Raw genomic sequence first — 23,272 nt, forward strand, 5'->3', positions numbered from 1 at the left:
CGTGTAATCATACTCAACTCTCTCAAACACTATGTTTATATAAAAAAACTTAACTTGTTGTTCCATGTAGATTTACGGACAAGTTATTTGTATCGCACTTTGCAGCAATTTGCAGAACAACTTGTATTAACAGACAAATTCGCAGTTATATATCTAAACATCACTTGGTATAATGGTTACAAATGTAATACAAATGATACTGCCTTTGCATACAAGGTATTAAAGATTAAAAAATATAACTGGACCCTCTGCCACGCGTACGTATTCTAAATAAGAGTCATTCGTTCACTCGAGGTGACAGTTTGAATTGCGGCTACCGGCTCGCCGGCTCGAAGAAGTTGCTGGCATCCAAGCTACCGTATAAATTTGCGATATCGGGATGTATCGTACACACACGTATATGCACGTAGAAAAATATTATATATCCGACGCTAGATAGGCGGGCGTGTCCGCAGATACAGAGCTGGAAAATTGGAGAAGGAAATCGGGTCACGCCGAAATATTTTTCCGAACCGTTCCAGCTTCCTGAAGGATGGACATTCTCTGGAATCCTTCGAAGGATGCAAAACTCCAGGGGTGGATGCCTGCTACGATTATGAACGCTTTAGCGCTTCCCTGAACAAGCTTAGCGAACTCCCCGGAGACGATCAGGCTACGCGGATAAAAACCGAAGAGAGAATTAAAGATAAATCAAAGTGTGTTCACCTTAATAGCACGCGATAGAGCGGTCGTCTTAGAATGACTTTTAATTCGATGTTAACGCGCTTTTAATACCCTCTTATTTAGCTGGAACGATCAATCCCGACGCGAGGATGGATGAGATAAATTTTAGATCTGCTGGAAAAAACGAGCGTTCACCTTCTTCAGGGACGAATTTATTAAGGTCGAGAGAAAACTGACTTGGTACCGAGATATTTGGAGTCAGATAAGCACACGATACTTGATGATCTTTTGATGAGACGATAATTCCTTGATCCTCTGAATCAGAAGCTTCCTTTAATCAACCTTCGGAGATGAATTAATGTCCTCGGAGTTAAATACGATTCTTGCTGTTGATAGGAACACGCTTTATACTTTTGACAACATTTTACCTTAAAAGTGCTAAGGAATTAATTATGAAAATAAAGTAATGTCACAGGCTTCTCTTCGATCATGTTTTATGGGACTTCTTTTGTTATATTTATTATTCGCTCTTAACGAGGCACTGTGTCGCTTCTGATACTCGATCAATAATGATCGTATTTTATCGATTAATCCTTCACTTGCAACATTTTTCATTTTTGTTGGAAATGCTTTGGTATACGAAATTTAAGAAATTTAAATAGGTTTGGCTGCGACAAATTTGAACGAAACTATAAAATGTCTGTGATTGTAAAATATTGAAGATATTTTCTAAAATATTGCTGATATTCAGTTATTTACACTTGATAGATTGAATGTAGATAAGTTTAATAAAACATTGAATATAGAGTGATCAAAATTTATATTTTAGCAGCCAAAGAGTTATTATTATAGTCAAACTAGGTAGAAGAAAATAGTAAAAAAGATATAATAAGAGTTTGACATTTTACATTTTACAACGAAAGTGATGACAATATGATATATTTGTATGAAAGTAGTTAAAGTAGAAAATTTATTTATCTAATTAAAAGGTTAAGAATTTGAAAATTGAAAGAGTTGCAAATTTGTAAATTTAGTAAATTCAAAATTTGCAGTGTTTTAAACTTGTGTATTGGTGAATTTGGGAAGTATATGAATGTGTGAGTGTGTGAATGTGTAAATGTTGCGAATGTGTACATGTATGAATATATAAATGTTTAAATATGTGAATGTGTGAATGTGTGAACGTGTGAATGTGTAAATGTGTGAACGTGTGAATATGTGAATATGTGTATATATGTATATGGGAATATGTGAATATATGTATATGGGAATATGTGAATATGTGAATATGTGAATATGTGAATATGTGAATATGTGAATATGTGAATATGTGAATATGTGAATATGTGAATATGTGAATATGCGAATATGTGAATATGTGAATATGTGAAATATGTGGATATGTGAATATATATGAATATGTGAATATGTCAACATGTGAATATGGGAATGAGTGAATCTGTGAATTTGTGAAGTTGTTAATTTATTAATATTTGAATTTGCGAGTATGTGAATATATGAATATGTTAATACGAGAATATGTGAATTTGTGAATTTGAAATTTCTACATTCGAAAAAACTGCCTTTTCAGATTTGAAAATTCTTAATCTGAAAATTTCTAAATTTCCAAACTTAAAACGTCCTACTACAAAACAATTCCTACACTTGAAAATTTCAAAATTTTCCCAGAACTCATAATCCCAAACATCCAAAAATCTAGACATTTTCAAACCTAATTATTAATAAACGAATAACAATTGATTAACGCTATATTTGTATTCCTTCCACTTATCATAAATTCCAGGGATGGTCGAATCTTTCCAATATTCTATAAATTTCTGTATTCGCAAAAAGGATGAAATTTCAACTGGACTGGATAACGATAGCGTGATCGGTTTTAATGAGCGCGATTCTTATTTCCAGCTTTCAGTAACCAGTTCCTTCGAACCCGCCTTATTGCACCGATAAATAGGCACCTCTATCTCCGAGTTATTGAATGAAACGGAAATAAAGCAAATGAAGCATTGACTAATTAATTAAAATCGGGTTCAACTTTAAGAAACGATTAAGACACGATGGACAAATTGAATTAATTAATTGGCTCAATTGCCGAGTCGTGATATCCCGATCGCTAGGAGATTTTACACGGAGATAACAGTCAGGGTATCGCGATCTGACTTTTATATTTTAATATGTTTTACCATTATTGGCAGCGGGAACACCGTAAAATACCAGTATAAAATTTAACAGCTTTTTTCCATGCATGGATTTTAAAACGGTCCAGAATTTAATATCGTTATTGCCCGTTCCAATCGTTATAAAAAGAATATGAACTCGTGCGCGTACAAGCATACAGGGTGTTCCATCGCATCAGGGAACCGTATCGATGAAAGAATCTTCATATGAAAACGATAAAAGATAATTTATATAAATATATGCCATATTAGAAACTGTTGGCACACTTCGGCACTACAGAGCCAATGACATCACTTCTGGGATATTCATATGCGAATGAGCTGTGTTCGTTTTTAGGGAATTATTTTCTGTATGCTATGCTAATTACTGAGTAAGTTGTTACACATGTTATGCTTATTCTCAAGTAATTTTATCATTCATATCTGTCGCAATAAAAATATATCCCTAAATTTTTGTATGACGAAATTTATGCAAGGTGTCCCACAATTAGTGTAGGTCCCTGAAAGGAGGGATAGCTGACACGATTCTGAATAAGATTTCCCTTTGCAAAAGTGGGATTTGAAGCTTCGTTTTTGAATTATTAAGGAAAGACACGGACCAATTAGAGCGCGAAGATTTCGCATGCGCAGACGTGAGAGCGACAGCTTCGAACTCGCGGCAGAGTAGTAAATGTAGTGTACTTACATATACAGTATATTCAACGCTTAGTGAGTGCAACACATAAGAAATCAGTGCGTGGTGAATGTATCGCCTGGTAAATACAAGGCGTGGCAAGTACTATGCGTGGTAAGTGCAGCACGTGGTAAGCAACGCGTGATAAATTCAATGCGTGGTAAGCAACGCGTGATAAATTTAATGCGTGGCAAATACAACGCGTGGTAACTATAATGCGTGGTCAATACAACGCATGGTAGGCGCAGCTCGTGGTAAGTAACGTGCCGTAAATTCAAGGCGTGGTAAATACAACGCGTGGTAAATACAATGCGTGATAAAGAACGCGTGATAAATACAATGCGTCGTCAATACAACGCGTGGTAAATACAATGCGCGGTAAAGAACGCGTGATAAATACAATGCGTGGTCAATACAACGCGTGGTAGGCGCAGCACGTGGTAAGCAACGTGTGGTAAATTCAACGCGTGGTAAATACAACGCGTGATAAATTCAATGCGTGGTAAATACAACGCGTGGTAAACGTAATGCGTGGTCAATACGACGCGTGGTAAGTGCAGCACGTGGTAAATACAACGCGTTGTAAGTACAGTGTACGTGGTAAAGAACGCGTTGTAAATACAGTGCGTGGTAAATACAACGCGTGGTAAGTACTACGCATTCGAAGCTGTCGCTCTCGCGTCTGCGCATGCGTAATCCTCGCGCTCTGATTGGTTCGTGTTTTTAATAATAATTAATAATTCAAAAACGAAGCTTCAATCCTCATTTTTGCAAAGGGAAATTTTATTCAGAATCATGTCAGCAACCTCCCATTTCAAGGACCTACACTAATTGTGAGACACCCTGTATACTGCACAATTTTTCAATATGTTATATTTATTTTCATAGATTGTATTCCCGAGTTTTTGTATTTTGAACTTATAGTTTCTAATTCATACAATTATCAAATCCTTATACTCCTGGAGTTTTATATTTTGAAGTTTGCATATTTCCAATTTTCTATTCTAGTTTAGATTCCAATTTCTATTTTATTGTAGAATTTCTATATTTTCTTGAATTTCGATATTTTAGAAATTTCAAATGACTATGATCCCAAATGTTTTCACCCCTACATTTTTATATCCCCTTTCTATTATAATAAAACTTTGATACTGAACTTCAACAATACGATGATTGATTATCGAAAAAATTGTAAGACGTTTAATTCCCAATAGAATTCATTTATAAAAATTTTGAAATTTCTCTTGGAATGATTAATGAAGTTTCTTCCATACAAGTTTTGTGACCAAAATAAACTCTTCAGAATTGAACCAAGAATATCGAGGAAAATGAAATAACGCAACAATACGATTGCACAAAACTTTAATTGAAAAGATCCGTATTTCATTATCTTTGGAATCGAATTTTTAAATTGTTTCATAAAATTTTAATAGAAAATTATCTGGATGCTTGTACAGGGTGTCTCAGAAAAATATATTCACACTTTAACTGACTATTATACTTACATTCAACTTCGATTAAAATGTTTAACATATTTAGTTTAACTCTTTGGGGCACAGGATTTCAGAAACTAAAATACCCCCATGTTGCACAGAAATTGTATTACATTTTGAATTAAACAAAATAAAAAATTTAAACTAAAATTTAAATTAATTAAAATTTAAACAAAATTAAATAAAAACAATATAAAATAAACAAAGGTTGCCACAGTATCTGTCAACGTGTCATAGAGTCAAGAGTTCCAATAAATGAAGTAGCATTTTTTAACTTCTATCTAATTCTACTATGAAAATTGAAATCGTCACCAACTAGTGAATAGGCCAAAATTATCACAAGAGCAAATTTTAAAAAAATTTCACCCTTGGGTAAAATTCACCCTTGTAAAGTGTAACCTGACACATTGTCCTTGGAACTCTCTGTATTTTACGAATACAAGTAAAATGATTTAATGAATCTTCTTCATAAATTTTACGACGAATGTGTCGAACAGAAGAGAAATTCAGTAGCAAGATCGATAGCCGTTTCAACAGTTTATCGCAAATCTACCATATAAACGCTTTATCTCATCCAAGAAATTTCTTTCTTGAAACCGTACCAATCTTTTCTTGTTCCATTTTCCTATACAGCGGGCAACAAAAGCGTTGTTCCATACTGTAATGTAAAGTGGTTCACCTTGCACTCTTTCTGGAACATTTTTCTGCCAGATCAAAAATAAAGAAGTTTCTGAACGCGTTGATTTATGGTGGTTCACTGTCTGACCTGACGTAAAATCGATAAGAATTCCTTGTCAGCGACAAGAAACTCGATCATGAAATACATCTCATAAACTACTTATCAGGTTTCTATCAACTATCTCACCGTGACTAATTAAATCTCATCTCCTGCTTAAATAATCAAGATTGATCTAAATGAAAGTAACGACATTCATTTTGTGCAAGAGTGAGAGTGAAGGCAATTTTTTTACATTTCATTGATGCAATTTTTTGAATTTTCAGAAGGGTTAAAGTATTTCAAGAAAACTTTAAGTATTTCTTTATGACTCGAGGAATGTGTGGATTAAACTGGTTTCATCGAAATGGAAAGCGGTTCACAATAATCAGAATGTGGATGACAGTAACGAGCATGGTAGAGTTTTTTTAGGGACAATGACGGTGTACTCGAAAAAAGTACATAATATTGCCTATAATAGTTCTGTGTTCTAAGTTGCAAGTTTCTAATAATTTGAGAACTAGTCATTTGACAACTAGTGTGTTTGAGAATTATTAGATTTAAGGAAATTAAACAATTTGGGAATCTTGGAAATTTTTGAAATTTTGGGAATTTTGGGAATTTTAGGAATTTTGGAATTTTGTACATGTGAAATTTCGGAATTTTGGGATTTAAAAAGTTTGGGATAATTAAAAATTAAGAGATATATTATTATCTGATTGGAAAATTGTTAGATCGTAGAACTTAGAGATTGGAAGACTTTGGAATTTTGTAAATTCTCGAATTTTGCTGTTTGGACATTTCGACAATTTAACAATTTAAATATTTGAAAATTTGGTAGTTTAGAAATATGGATACGTAGGAATTTGGAAAATTGAAGAATTGAAGAATTGAAGAATTGAAGAATTGAAGAATTGAAGAATTGAAGAATTGAAGAATTGAAGAATTGAAGAATTGAAGAATTGAAGAATTGAAGAATTGAAGAATTGAAGAATTGAAGAATTGAAGAATTGAAGAATTGAAGAATTGAAGAATTGAAGAATTGAAAACTCATCTTACAAAAGTCTGTAATTCCACGTAACATCCATCACAATAACAAACCAACTTTTAAATCGGCGAATAAAATACCATATAATTTCCACGTTCTGCGATTGCAATTAGTAGACCGTTTTATTTATCATCTTTAATTGAGTAAAATAAACTGAATGGGAACACTAACGTAGACGGGATAGCTAATGGGTACATTTGCCTTCCCATTGACGCACGAATGTACGCAGTTTATATCTTATAATAAACTCTAGTGTTATTGCAAAGGAATGATATACTTACGAGTGATTTTTCAGGACAGTTTCGATCGTGTTTGTGGCGACGGACCAAATGAAAACGGACCCATCGGACGATCCCACTGCTATGTATTGTCCATCGGGACTGAAAGTTGCTCGTGTCCAATCGAAACCGACTTTGAAGCCATCAGCACTGCAAATCAAACAGACATCGCAATTAATTGTGGTGTTTTAATTCGAGAATCGTTTTGATTGAAATCCGTCACGGTTCAAGTATTTGCTGATTTTGAGTTTTGTTATGAACACAAATTGTTTAATACAGATTTCAGTTTTAACTTCAGTTTTGATTGAATATAAACGTAAATTGTTTAATATAAACTCACTTTTCTATTTAATTTCTGATTAAACAGGAATTTAAATTGTTTTGTTATAATCTATGTGCTTGATTGATTAATTACAATGTTTTGATTCGAGGATTTTTATTGAAATTTGTCACGTTACAAAACATTTGTTGAATTTGTATTTTAACGTAAACACAGACTGTTTAATGTCGGCTTAATTTTTAAATTAATTTTTGACGAAACACAAATCTCAATTATTTTGTTATAAATCGTGTGTTTATTTAATTTCAATGTTCTGATTGAAAAATTTTTATTAGAATATATGCCAGACAAAGTGTCTGTTGATTTTGTATTTTGTTACAAAGATAAATTATTTAATATAAACTACATCATATACAAATTTATATTATTTTATTATAAAGCATGTGCTTGTTTAATTAATTACAATATTTTAATTTGAGTATTTTTATTAGAACCTGCCATAACAGTAATTATTTGTTAATATTTTAGTATACTATAAATAAAAGCCATTTACTATAAATTGAAATTTTTATGTAATTTTTTATTTAATATTAATCTAAATTGTCTTGTAATAAATCATGTGTTTGATTAACAATGGTAGAGAATATACCAAAAACATGTCGTTAAAAGAAGTTATTGAAAAGCTTCTGTTTAACAACTATTATACTAAGAAGAGAATTTATTCTGAATTAAAAAACTCTAATTTTAAACATACCTTTGACATATTTATACTAAAAGCAGAAATAAATAAAACATTTGTGTTACTATTGTATGATACAATTTCTGAAACAAAATTTCAAAACTTATAGGTCAACATAACCTAATCGAATCTAACGAACGTAATCCAATATCAAGTTGGGTTAATGGATCATAAAATGGTGGATGCTAGAGCTAAAATGGGGAAAGTTAAACGGTATAAGTAACACTAACAAATCCAATTACAGTTATTACTAATACATTTAAAATAAACACACTTCTTTAATACTTTTATTTAATAAATATATATTTGCAAAATCTAACTTGTACAATATTTCCAGATTTTATTAAACATTCATGTGTAAATATTTTTCTTTACAATTTCTACTACAATTTTAAATAAAATGAAAGTACATAAATATAAAGATACTGACTGATGTTTAAAGAAAATAAGCATGTAGAGCTAAATTAATTATACATTAAGTTCATTGAATAATACAGCAGTACTTTTTACTTATAATAATACAACTTAGCCCAACTCGTTTAAATCAATACTACGTGCTACAAAATCATTTGCAACTGCTTATACATGTATTTACTTGATATGATTGAAGAGACAAAACAAAGGAAGGGACTCTTAACTGCACCAACAAAAAAGAGCTAGAAACGATTGTTGTATAAAAACGATTTCACTGAGGAACTATAGTCACATAGAACGCGTATTCAGTAGCGAATCACTGTAATTATCCTCAGTAGCACTATATCGCGGTCATTATTCCTACTATCAACTTTATAATAACAGCTTGCCTCTTGTGAACCTATAATACGTTCCATTTTATATCTTTCATAAACAAAAGAACATTCAAATGTAAGTGAATGAAAGAGCAATTGATCCTAATATTAAAATAATTGTCTGCGTTACAATTATAAATTTTATTCGATCGCATAAAAAGATAAACACGTCGAAAAATCGTGGGTTCCGCTGTACGAACGATGTGCTTCCGAATAAGATATGTTCCATTCTAGATCTATTATGTTCTCGGATTATACGTCAGATTATACACATTATGCAGACCAGTGATGGGCAGATCAAGTGTCGATCGGGATGCATGGTGCATATAAGGATCACAGAGGGATGAGGCAGGGATTTCAGATTTTCCAATTTATAGAATTAGAAGTCTATGCACTTAATAATGTCTAAATTTATACGTAATATTTAATTAAATTTAGAAAATGTAATATTTCTAAATTTAGGGATTTGGAAAGTAGGAAATTTTTTATAAAATATGGAAGGTTCAAATTTGTGAGTTTCTGAGTTGTTGAATTTCTACATTGTGAAGTGCAAAATTTTCAAACTTAGAATTTGAGAAATTTAGGAATTTGAGTATGTAAGAATTAGAGAATTTGGAATATTGGGAATTTGTGCAGTGGGAAACGTAGAAATTTGAGCATTTAGGAATTTAGGAAGAGGGGAATTTAAGAATTCGGAAATTTAGGTATTTGGGAATATAGGAAGTAAGGAATTCAGGAATTCGGGAATTTAGGAAGTGGAGAATTTAGAAATTCGGGGATATGAGAATTCGGCAATTTAGTAATTTGGGAATATAAAAAGCAAGGAATTTAGGGAGTGTGGAATTAAGGAATTCGGGAAATTAGGAAGTGGGGAATTTAAAAATACGGGGATATAGATATTCGAGAATATGAGAAATCGGGGGTTCAGAAATTAAGCAATTTAGTAATTCGAGAATATAGGAATTCGGGAAACTAGGAAGTGGAGAATTTAGAAATTCGGGAATTTAAAAATTCGGAAATTAGGAAGAGGCGAATTTAGAAATTCGGAAATATGAGAATTCGGTAGTTTAGAAATTCAGCAATGTTTGTAATTTGGGAATTTAGGAAATGGGGAATTCAGAAATTTGGGAATTGGAGAATTCGGGAAATTAGGAAGTGGGGAATTAAGGAATTCGGGAAATTAGGAAGTGGGGAATTTAGAAATTCGGAAATTAGGAAGTCGGGAATTTAGAAATTAGGAAATTAGGAAGTGGGGAATTTAGAAATTCAGAGACATAGGAAGTGAGAAATTTAATAATTCGAGAAATTAGGAAGTGGAAAATTTAGGAATTCGGCAATTTATTAATTTAGGAATTTAGGAATTCGGAAATTTGGGAATTCAGGAATTTAGCTAACCGGGATTTAGGAATTCGGGAAATTAGAAATTCGGGAATATAAATATTCGGGAATGTGGAAATTCGGGAATTTAGGAATTCGGCAATTTAGTAATTTAGGAATTTAGAAATTCAGGAATTTAACTAACCGGAATTTAGGAATTCGGGAAATTAGAAATTCGGGGATATAAATATTCGGGAATATGGAAATTCGACAACTTGGGATGTAGGGTATTTTGGAATTCGGCAATTTAGTAATTTAGGAATTTAAAAATTCAGGAATTTAGCTAACCGGGATTTAGGTATTCGGGAATTTACAAGTTCAATCATTTAGAAATTCAGAAATCCAGAACTTACATAACTTGACAATTTGTTAATTTAGAAGGTGAAGCATAAAATTTGCAAACCTTGTCCAATCAATGCTAAAGTACACTAAATAGCAAATGAAACTACCAAATGAAAGCACAAAAAATTACAGACGGTTTGTTCCGAACGTGCTACGGAACACAATACGCGAGGATTTCGTAGGTAGTTTATGATGAGTCCGGGTAACAGTTATTTTTGAAAGACAGATTTTTAGCCATCGACGGCAATTTAGTTTTACATTTTTTCGAACAATGCCTTTAGAATTTCTAAGTTTCATTTAGTCTTCAATAACTACTCCGTCATAAACAGGGTTTTTCCCGAAGGGTCACCGAGGATGGGCCTCGGTTCCGTCCTAGCGGTACTTTTTAGGACAACGTGCGTGTCACCTGGAGGGAAAAACCCCGGCGTTGCCGGCCTTCGAGATCCTCCCGTACTCATCGGTATTTTTTCCCACCCTCTTCCAAAAAAGGCGCGCTCAGGGCGCAAGAGAGGGTGGGCCCAAGTCAAGGGGCATGTTGATTGGAAAATCAACGTTTCTAATGAGAACCAATCAGCATGCCTCCTTGCACTTCCGACGTTTCGAGGAAGTAACGACGGAACGTCTCGTCAGAATTCCAACATTAGTCATCCGAGTCGGACTAAAAAGAATCTCAAGTAAAGTCACCTAAGTCGGACTTAGAAATTTTACGAGTCATTCGATTATGGACTTAGAAATTTCACGAGTCATTCGCGACGGACTTATCAATTTCACGAGTCCACCGTTTAGGACGTCTTCGAGTCAACCGTTCGGACTCATATTCAATTATTATTCAACGGATTAATTTCTGTTGAATAAACGTGCGCGAGTCAGCACACGGTTGTAGAAAAATTTTACAGCAGAGCATAACTGACAATAGCTATCCCTCACCTGAACGATCCGATGATCTTCTTCATCCGCAGGTCAATGAGTTTCAACGTATCGTCCCTGACACAGCTCAAAAGATAATTTGCATCTGAAAACAAGCAGGTGTTGGTGGTTGAATTTGCATGTTGTCTATGTTAAAGTTAAATTGGTTGTACTAATACGGTTAGACATACAACAGGCCTGTCGTGTACGTGCCTGAATAAAGATAATAAGCAATCGCTGATTATGTTCTGATCGCATTCCGATCACGTCGCTTGGAAGTTTCCCTGAATCTCCGTTATTTGAACAAGGATAGGGGAGGATGTGGAACAGAAAAAGAGATAGGGCGAAGTAAAAAAAAGAAGGAAAAAAAAAGAATGTTTGGTATGCCACGAAATGCATCGAGACGAATCCGCTAAGTAAGTAATTCCTTTTCGAGACGTATAAATCTTATGGGGAAGCGTTCGAGAAAGGTTTCATTCTGAATCTAACGGGAACATTTCCCAGGGAATGGTATATTATACTTTAATGGAAGTATACATAATGTATTACGGCGAATGATAAAGGAAAAGCATTAGAGTGCCACCACGTAATCGGGTAGGACTTTACAGTATCCACTATATCGTTTCGGTTCTATTCTTTCGAAATCAACACATTGATTGCTCACTACAAATTTACTTAAATTTATTTTGAAAGTCCATTTATGTTCAAATTTAGATATTTAAGAGTTTCATAACTAAAACCTAACAGTTCAATGTTTATTTCATGATAAATTCTTGGACGTATACTATAAGTAAATTAACCCTTAACAGTCACATTTGACCAAAATAATACACCTGGCACACTAGGACGTATGAAAGCCGAGTCACTAAAAATATTTCTTGTAAAAAAGTTACTCAACTAAAAAAAAATTTTAAATATTCTTTGAAATTTATTTTAGCATATTTCATAGCTGATGTCAGTGAACTTAAATGTTTAATATGAAACGTGAAGATATTGAAAAAATAGTGGTTTTCACAGAAAAATTCAAAACATTTTTTCATTTTAATATAAAGAGCTAAAATTTTAATGAACACTGTTGTGTTAAAGGAGTTTGAGGAAAAAAGTAATAAAAATACCAGGGTTTTGAAAAAGATATTCAAATTGTTCAGACATGAAGTGGCTGATAAAGTGGCAAATAAAGATAGTCAGATTGTCCAAACATAAAGTGGCTAAAATGGATAATAAATAGTTAAAAAAATATTTAAAATGGATAACAAAGAGGTAAATTGTCTGGAATCGTTTTATATTTCAATATGACTGTTAACATCTTAGGCACGACTCATCACTTACAATGAGACCAATTTCTGAATCCAAAATTGTTACATATTAAAAATTATTTCAGAGCAGAGATATTTTAACCTTAAATTACACATCCACTTTAACGACAGAATTTTATTAGTTAGATTACATTTATAGTACGTTCCATTGGATTAGAATTCAAAATGTAATTAAATCACTGGAATGTATGAAACTTACCTCGTGATAGATCCAGGGATGTTACTTTTCCCTCTAGAAGAATGTCGTTCGAACTGGATTCGGCTCTGGTATCCCAGAATCGGATTCTCTGATCGAAATGGCCGCTAATTATCGTTGAACCAGCCCCATCGGAAGTCACGAGATCGTTGCAACTAGAGCCAGCAAATTTTGTTTCTATGCCTACAACAGAAAGTTCGAACGTTTATTCTAGAATTTAGAGAATCTGTGTCAGTTAAATAACGAACAGACATTGAAACACGAAAATTATTACAGTATTACTGGTATATTAATTACTGGTCACATGATCGATTCACTAGTTCTTAGGTTAATTAACAAAATTTTAAGGTTCAAAATTTGAAGACATAAAAGTTTAAATATTCAGAAATTTGAAAGTGCAGTATTTCTAATTTCGTAATTACCAAAATTCCTAATTAATAAATTTTCAAATTTACAAACTTTCAAATTTCTAACTATTTAAATTTCCACCTGCATAAATTTCTAAATTTTTAAATTTCCACTTACATAAAGTTCTAAATTACCAACACTAAATTTCTAAATTTTCATATTTCCAAATTACCAACATCAAATTTCTAAATACCCAATCTTTTAACTTTTCATTTCACCAAATGTTTAACATTAAAATTTTAATATTACAAAATCGCAAACTTTTAAATTCTAACTGTCCAATTTATTGAATCTAAAAACTCATAAATTCTGAAATCTGTTAACCTTCCCATTGAATTTCTCCCTTTTCCCAAATAAATATTTTCATCCCTCTATTCCAAAAACATCTTCAAAATACAATTCCTTTTCTCCGCATTCCCACTCAAAAAATATAAAAACACATTTAGAAGAAAAATTCTGCACGTCATCAACATGAATACCTAGAGTATGTTCTTACTCTATTAAGAATGATGACTTAAAAAATGCAGTTACGTAGAAAATTCCATGCTTGCAGTTTTAAGAAGTAATCATAAAACACGTCATGTATAATTCAACGATTTAATTAAAGATCGTGAGACATTTACAGGAACGCAATAGCAGACTGATTGAAATCAGGAAGCCGCACGAAAGTCGCGGAGGAACGCAGCGACAATCTCGTTTCTCGGTCTGAAAATTCAATCGGAACGCGTATTCGCGGCATTCACATAAAATCTGCTTACGCCTGTACAGCTAAGTTGACGGGTATGATATATCGCCGCGAAGTAATTGGACCCGGTAATTCCATCTTCACAGGAAGCGTACAGCCCGAAGCGATATCGATAACCGACGCATCGTCGCGATAAGTTCGACAGGCTAATTGATCGTCCAGTAAATCACCGGTTTGATTTAACACAGACCAACGGTAACAAAGTAAAATCGGTATTGGCCTGTAAAAATTCGCGTTCGCACAAAAGAATCGCGCGGGCGAGACGAGTACACTGGAATGATTTATGGCCATGCTGCAGACAGCACCTACGGTTGCGAATGTTTACTGGAAATGTTGTAATTACGAAACGTTCGAACTCGGTTATTTCGAAGCTTTCAGAAATGTTTGGTATTCGGAAGTTTTCACATACTGCATTTTATTCGTGGATGGTTTTAACTAGTAAGTTCAAATATAGCTCGAGTGTTAGAACACAAGTGGGATACGAGTAAATTAGAAGTAGAGGACAAAGTTATGTGCAATTTTAGGTTTGATGTTTTACACTCGTTAAATTTTATACTCGTTGAAATGTGTGATGATATGTGAACCTAGCATAAGGTTCTAAGGATTTAGCAATCAAAGGTTTTAGGGAATGATCTCGGAATTTCGGGATCCATAGATGTGAACTAATTATTCATCCATGGATGAAATGTTATCAAAATGAAACAATTTAAGGATAAAACCATCTGCAAATGCAGTAATTAAGGAAATGGTCTAGAAGTTCAAAAACCTAGGAAAGAATCAATTTAACCCCCTGCCATACTTTGACTCTAAACGCTACGCACTCTAACTATAATAAATCCTACTCGAATTTTTAGTGCATGTTAATTGCGAGTTCAAATCCAGTTATATTCTATATAAACAAGGGTCGCAGCATATACAGGGTGGTTCACCACATTTTATCATCTAGATTTGCGTCATTAATATTACCTATAGTAAACAATGTTTCAGATGAAGTTGAATGCTTTTGAGAGGGGCATATGCTGGTGGTATATTTTGTTTTGTAGGTGGACGTGTAAAGGATATATGAAGGTAATTAATGTCTTTTTAAATGGAATCATGTATTCTTGATTGCATCAGCTGATACCTCTTCATATTCTTTACAAAAAAGTATTAATCTATTTATGTGAAAAAATCATTACTTTAGGAGATATTTTAATTTTAATGTCTATTTACAGAAAATGTCCAATGTGGCGACCATTTGCATCAGAACACTTTCTGAATCGAGAAATTAATGACTTACTAACATTCCGTAGTGTATAATCTTTCTGCATGTGTAGCTTTTTTCCCAGCTGCAAAATGAACTGATAAAATGTCTATCTTCTCTTCTTTAGAATACTTCATTATGAAGTGATAATTCACCATATTGTTGTATTCATTTTGTTAGAGACGTAACAGAGACTAAATTTCACTGTTGCTGCTTAACAAAAAAAAAACAAAAACTCACAATTCGTTTGGTGACACGTGACCTCTCAAAGCATATAGAAAAACATTTGCTGTTCAGTTAGGGCAATTCATAATATTGACTAGAAAGTCACGATTTCATAACAAGTTAGAATTAAAATATCTCTTAAACTAATGATTTTTTCACATAAATAGATTAATACTCTTTTGTAAAGAATATGAAGGAGTATCAGCTGATGCAATCAGAAATATATGATTCCATTTAAAAAAACATTAATGACCTTCATATGTCCTTTACACGTCCACCTACAAAACAAAATATACCACCAGCATATGCCCCTCTCAAAACCATTCAACTTCATCTAACACATTGTTTGCTATAAGCAATAATAATAACGCAAATCTAGATGGCAAAATGTGGTGAGCCAGCCTGTATAAAGTACGTAAACATTTTGTTATAACATTTTGATAATATTTTGACTTTCTGTGTTCATATTAATATTGCAACTGTGATTAGTTAATTCTGACACGCAAATAAATCATAAGACAAGGTGTTAAGTAAACATTGAAGAGATACAGTAATGTAAAAATAAAGAAATGTAGAGATACCGTCATTTAAGGATATAGCGGCCCAATAAATCTAAGAAAATATTAATTTATTGGGTTAACCACAGTGGTCGACGTCCACTAAGCAATCAATCATGTAGCTTTCTGCATTTTTGAAAAAATGATAACAGTAAATGTACAATATTTTTATCTGTAAGCAATAGTGAAATCAATTCAAATTCCCTAGTTTGATCGATTAACAGTTTATCTTGAAAGTGCATCCAACAAACAGCTGAAACTCCATGGGACGTCTAATGTTTCGAAATCGTCTATTTAATATACGATAATCCAATATATAATAAAACCAACACTATAATCACACGTTAAGAAAAAACCTGTCAGCCCATATTCCATTACCCGCTACCACTTGATTTATAATCGCAGATTGCACGGCCAGTTTTCACGTTTAAAAATGGAATAGCGATTAAGGACGACGAGCAACGAATCACCGCAACGACAAATCGTACGTGAAATTCTCTCGTATTCGGCCAACGGATAAATACTTCTAATTCATCAAGCTTATTTGCAAACGGTAACGATGATTGCCGTTGGTTGAATCCCGTTGCTAATGCGAGCGCACTACGTGTATCATGACAATGAATCATTGCTTGGCAACAGGGAACATATCAAACGGAGGTTAAAATGGATGCACTTACATGTTGTACAGATAATCCTTCGTTTTTAAACTACTTGCTTTGACGTACAAATTAGTTGATAGTACTTTAAAATCTCTTAACGTAATCAAACATATGTGAGTCAGTTATATGTTACATATAGTGTCGTGTTACTATACAGACAAAAGATGATAATTTTTTGATAGTTTTAAAAAATAGTACACTAGCTGTAACTATACTAATAGCAACTAGCTTTTCATCACAACTGTGATCTTATATGACAACCTAAGAGCAGAAAAATTACTGTGAATTAATAATCAATCAGAAGTGAACTTTTATCTATTTATCCTATACCCATTTAACATATCCTAACATTTATCCTACACCCATCAACCCTTAACTAATTTCATAAGACGCATCTCAATATAAACATAAGTTTTCAAATACTTTCGTACATTTAATTCCGAACCGTTAATGTGAAACGTACATTTAACTCATCAATCGTTATTTCATTAGTTTTCGTTAAATTTATCGGGAAAACCGTTTCAGACGATTAATTGTGGAAAAACCGAATTGAGAGATTTTTCAACATACAGATAATTCGACAGGGAAAATATTTTCCGTGGGATCGAGATAACGAAAAAACGTATATTTTATAATTCAATACAATTATTTCCATTAATCCTTGCATCATGTGTTTGAATTTTAACGGATTTATTCAGACGAAATTTCCAACTTTGCCAAACATTCTGTTTGAACATTAATTGCAACCTTTGCAGAGAACAATTTTTCTCTTTAAATATTACTGGTAACATTTCAAAGAGGATAAATAGTAATATGATGATACACGAAATGGTGCAATAATTGTATAGTAGAATTAGTGAGTTATTTGCATAATAAAACATCAAAGTAAATAAATTGCAAAAGTAACTGATAAAATAAAAGGGTGAAATAATAATGACGAAATGAATAGTAAAATAGTGGAGTAGTAAATTATTGCAGCAACAACAACTTGCAAAAATGACTAGTAAAATAAAAAGCTGAAATAATAGCAACGAAATAAATAGTAAAATATCACAGTAGTAGATTATTGCAGCAGCGACAAATTGCGAAAGTAACTAATAAAATAAAAGGATGAAATAATAATGACGAAATAAGTAGTAAAATAGCAGAACAGTATATTATTGCAGCAGCAAAATAAAAATGAAGTAACCAAATCTCACTAAGGTTGCAAGAAACCTAATTTACCCGTACGTTCATTTTCGCCGTGTACGCGTTAATACCTCTCATTACACAATATCACATCCACGTCCGTGTGACCAAAACACCATTCCTTTTCCCGTACATCCCCCTCAAAGAACCACACACATAACAACATTTTTCCTATCAAGCTCATTACCGCACATCTCTTTAGGAGGCCAAATTCTCAAAGCAAGGTTCCCAACGACCGCACAGGGTTCCCCATTTACAAGCCACGATCTCGTGTTTCAAGCTAAGCAGCGTTAAAAAAAGAGAAAAAGGAAAGTGATAATTTACCGACGGGGTGAAAATGGCTATTCCGGCGGCTAACAGCAGACAACTGAGAGGCTGTTTCGTCAAATAGGGGTGGCCTTAAGGGGCCAGAAAAGTAAATTGAACGGTCCGGGTATGTGACCGGCTGATAGGAACCTCCTGAACGAAAGACACGGATAGTTTGCAAATGTATGCGGGATTTACATTCGATCCCTTACGGGTCGCTGACTAATCTTGCGAAACCATATCATTCGAAGGACCATTCGAGATATCGATTTACTCTCTGATCAACAGCGCTATAGGGTGGCGAACGGAAACACAGGCCGGAGTTTCTATTGACAGAGGATACGCGAGATTGTGGCCTGACGTGGCTGATAGCGCGACGGTTGTATTAATTTGCAAAATTCGACCGATGGACCGTTGTTGAATTTGCTCGTAATTACTGAGATTGTTAGCCTGACGTGGAGCTCGCAGGGAAACGGAACAACCTGTAAGGGAAGTTCTCGGTAAACTCGGGGATTCTGATTTTCTTGGAACTCTGTTAATTCTAAGGGGAGCTTGCTCTCCATGATTCGAGTGAGATGTTTTGTTAGGGAAGTTTTCTTTGTTATGTTGTTATACGCGTGTCTTGCCCCTTTCCTGTGACAGTATGTATTCGTTGCGTTCAACTGGATGTTCAGCATGAACTTCAGAATGGAGTTTCCAGCGGAGATTTTGCTAGCGATTCATTTGTGGATTCTGTGAGATACGCATTGTGAGAATCATTTTACTATGAAAATATTTGATTAAACAATAGTTGTATAATAGAACGTTTACTTTGTCCTTCCTTGTCTTATATGGAGAAAATTGAGCTAATGTGAACCATGAGTAATTATTATAATATAATTCATATTTTTATTTTATTTTAGTTAATAATCTCTTGTGAACAAATAATAAAGCTAACACAATTTTTGTATCAATCTGTCCATATTAAACTTAAACTTAATCTCAATTCGATGAAATAAATATTTACATCTAAGAAGTTATCATTAAACGTAAAAAATGGAAATTCTAAAAAAGCTGATAAGCTAAATATAAGCAAACGGATTGTCTCCATTTTTCTACTTTTCAGTATTTACTGTTTATTTACAACCTTTTAATAATAATATTTCAACTCGTACGTGTTTAATTAAAACGCGCAACATTAATAAAAATGTTTCTAACTTTTCATATGCAATATTTTAAAAATTCTGTAGCGACGAATATTTTCATAATTCTCTTCCTATCACCATCTTTTTTCCAACTTCCATATAATATTACTACCGTATTGTAATATTGTGTTGTCCATTGCAATATTGTTCTACCCGAGCAAAAATTTCCACTGTAATCTACATTTTTTATACTTTCTGCTTATTTATCCGTTCTAGATTTCATATATGAAACAGACACTTGTAAATAACAAATTTTGTTAAATTATTATTACTCGTGGATTTCATTATACCTTTCCACGAATAAACAGTTCAGAGAAAATTTCAAATAATTGTTCAAACAGAAGTACTGTCATATACACAGATTTATCAAACAAACAGTACAGCTGAAACTATAATTGCTACTCTTCATGTTATGTCAGATCAACATGATTAAATATATGAAATGTATGGAATTTTACGTATAATATAAATATACGTTTCACGTACACTTTTATACAAAAAGTAGAATGAAATAAAAATTGTTTTACCAAGGGTTGCAACAATTAAATTATAGAAATCATAACATGTTTAAATATGTATGATGCATAGAATTTTACATACAACGTATAATTAAGTTTTTATTAATACTTGAGCAAAATGGAGTAAAGTTGCTTAATCAAGAGGTGCAGCTCAACTAGACCATAAAAACTTTAGTACAAATAAATGAGATGTGATGCAAGCGAAACAACCCAATTTCTTAAGAAAACTTCATTTGCAGTCGTAGAGAACATAAGAACTAACAACTTAAAAAACATAATAAATCAAATTAAAAAAAATGGAATTCTACTTTCAGTATAAAGTTTAAATACAAACACCACCACACTTCTATGTTTCAAGAAGTATACTAGTCATAAAATTAAAGCTGCTTCCGGTTATCATTGTACCAATTAACTATTAATATACATATTCGAGCGATCATTAAAGTGCACAAGTCACTCAGACTTTAGTACCTGTATAAAATCCCGAAGTTCCATAAAATACAACAAATTCCCTAAGACTTTTAAGGGAAAGTCTGCCGTCGTTCTCGAAAGTTATAAACGAAAATTCCACTTAGCAGAAACTATAATAGCTATAACCGTCGGCACCATAAAACGCGGAGTAACGTCAGTCACTTTAGAGCCACCCCATAGAGATGGTACACGTTAAACGTAAAAAGCAGAGTCCTTTTGGTAAGTTGTCCCGGGCGGATACGAGCACTCGGCAAACTAGACACGAAAAAGCAAAAGTTCCTTTTTTCTTCTTCTCGAAGACCGCCCTCTTACTCCTCGCCTTTTCATTCTTTACACGTATAAATATAAAGCTGGTTTACCGAATCCAACGAACACTTGGAAGCATTCTACCAAATTTGTACGGTCTCGCGGGTTCGAGCCAAGTTAATTTCACACGCGTCGAGAGATAGAAGAAACCCGGCCGAGTTGATACACACAGAGACAAGCCGGACATTCATTTCAGTTCCCGCGCTTTTGTCGTGGCCCTACGACAAAATGGTGAAAACCAAGCCCCGGCTAGTATCAGGGAAAGGCGGACGAACGCTTCAGAGGGGGTTGGCGTACAAAAGTTTTGCGCGAATAAATCCTCGCTACGCAAGGAGCGGACAATGGAGAAGGCCGCCGCTGAAAGCGCGTTTAAGCGTGAATTATTGTTTAGCTGGGGGACGGTTTAAGACAAAAACGAAGCTTAAAGTGGATCAGCTATTTTCTATCGGTGGGTTATACCTTTTGCCATCTACTATCTTCTAATCCCTTTCGGCTCGATGCTTCTTAATGCTACACTCATAATGTCCGACAACGGAGTTGCTTGTTTTAAACCACAGAATTTGTTCGCGTGAGTTTCTTCAAATAGGTGTAATTTTTATAGAAAGATCTGCGTATAGTGTTAGCCTTGATGTGTGGATTTTTTATTTTGTCTTCAATTTGAAGTTAAATGTTGTGTCGATGGGTTTGGTATAAATTTAGAGGAATATGGCAACAATCTAATTTGAAGGTTAAGGTCTTCATTACTGGTGTAGCATCAGGTGGTCAAACCTTGAACCGATTTTATCTTGAAATGTTCCTTTCAAGACTGTAAAAACTGAAATCGAATACGAAGTTTGAGTGAGCGCGTGAGCACGAGTCTATATGCGCATGCGCTTTAGTACGCGACTGTATGCGCATGCGCGTGTGTACGTCTGTGTGCGCATGCGCGGGAGTATGCGTCTGTATGCGCATGCGCATATGTGAATCTTGTACCTCACTGGTAGGGTAGTTACACAAAGCTTATTGAGTTTGTTGAGTATTTTTTTCTATTAAATAACCTAAAAATTTTGAAAATATTTCAGGGCTAATTATAATAAAATATGTTGCAAAATGTTTTCAGATTTTTTCACTGCAAATTTTAGGTACAACAAATAAAAAATTGTAAAGAAATATGTATCGTACTAAAATTTAAGAACATTCTTCCTTTTACAATATTAAATTATTCTTATAATTAAAATCTAACTTATAAGTTTATTTTGCTATAACAAAAGCAACCAACGATACTTAAAGAATAAAAATGTATATGTCATAACATTCAATATTGATATAAACAAAATAATGAATTATAATTTGTTGAGTAATTTTATTATTGAAATTAGAAAATTTATTATATTATAAAAACTGTGATTATTATAATATAAAAACGTTTAAACGTGACTATATAAAAGTACAATTGAAAGTAAATAAATAAATTAAACGATATATTTCAGTTGCGGAGCTAACCTAACCTCAAAATAAAGACACCGTGTCCAGTAATATATCATTCGTCGATTGTTTATAAAAATTATTGTCACGAAGCTTTATGCACACTAAAAAGAGAAAAAGCGGTGACAATCAAATACAGCAGACTGCAACAGGGTGTCATTTATCGAAAACGCGATCGAACTGCAAATCTCTCGTGAAAACAGTCGATTTTTACACGTGTCCACGGCTTGATATCGTGTTTCGGAACTAACGTTTCCATTTTTACGGGGTATCCGTTTTCAAAATAATTCCGATATTTGTTGACCGTCCCGGGCAAATGTTTGAGTGGCAAATACACGTCGCTGAATTATTTTCGCCGCTGTTCCGCGAATATATTTCATGTTGATCCCCGACTGACGTTACACGGCCATAGCTTCTCGCGATTCTTTTAACCTTTCGCAGCACCGCTACAAAAATCGCATTACCTATTTTTCCCGTTTTTTTTTTCTCCCTTTATTGCACGGACCAGGTTACTGTAAATATGCTGGAAAAATAGTCGAACTCATGCTATCGACGTAATTCTTTGTTTCTACAAACGAATTATACAACGACGATCCGCGAAAGCGAGTCTCGTGTTGTTAATTCTGTAAATATTGGTTCTGGCAGGAACTGGATCGAACGAAAATGGTACACTTTGAGGAAGATTATTCATTCCAACGGCTAGTTTCTTTGTAATCCCTTCAGTATTTGATTTCGCAAACCGATCTATAGATGCTTTGTTTGCAATTGAAAGTACTCCTCCGTTGAAACTGCAGAATAACAATGAAGGAATTGCAGTGACGCGAAAAATGTTTTGCAATGTGTTACAGAGGACTTTGCTAAAAACGAGACATAGAAGTAAAATGTAAACTGTGGAAAATAATGAACAAAATATTATTCCACGTGACAGATTGAATCGTTAATGTATAAAAAGTAGGCCATTTAATATTTTATCGATTGTCGATGTAAAA

At 33.5% G+C, this 23,272-nt stretch overlaps 1 protein-coding gene across 1 annotated transcript in view; it reads right to left on the reverse strand.

The window, feature by feature from the left end:
• The window catches only part of LOC105662910 (autophagy-related protein 16-1-like), a 73,130-nt gene that overhangs the window by 48,030 nt on the left and 1,828 nt on the right, over positions 1-23,272 (reverse strand). The window contains exons 2-4 of the mRNA XM_076539824.1: positions 13,013-13,192; positions 11,519-11,603; positions 7,069-7,215 (exon numbers count right to left, since the gene is read on the reverse strand). Of these exons, the coding sequence (XP_076395939.1) occupies positions 7,069-7,215; positions 11,519-11,603; positions 13,013-13,192 (412 nt within the window). The remainder of the gene's footprint in view (positions 1-7,068; positions 7,216-11,518; positions 11,604-13,012; positions 13,193-23,272) is intronic.

This window comes from Megachile rotundata, chromosome 14, assembly GCF_050947335.1.
Source record: "Megachile rotundata isolate GNS110a chromosome 14, iyMegRotu1, whole genome shotgun sequence".
Classification (NCBI taxonomy): Eukaryota; Metazoa; Arthropoda; class Insecta; order Hymenoptera; family Megachilidae; genus Megachile; species Megachile rotundata.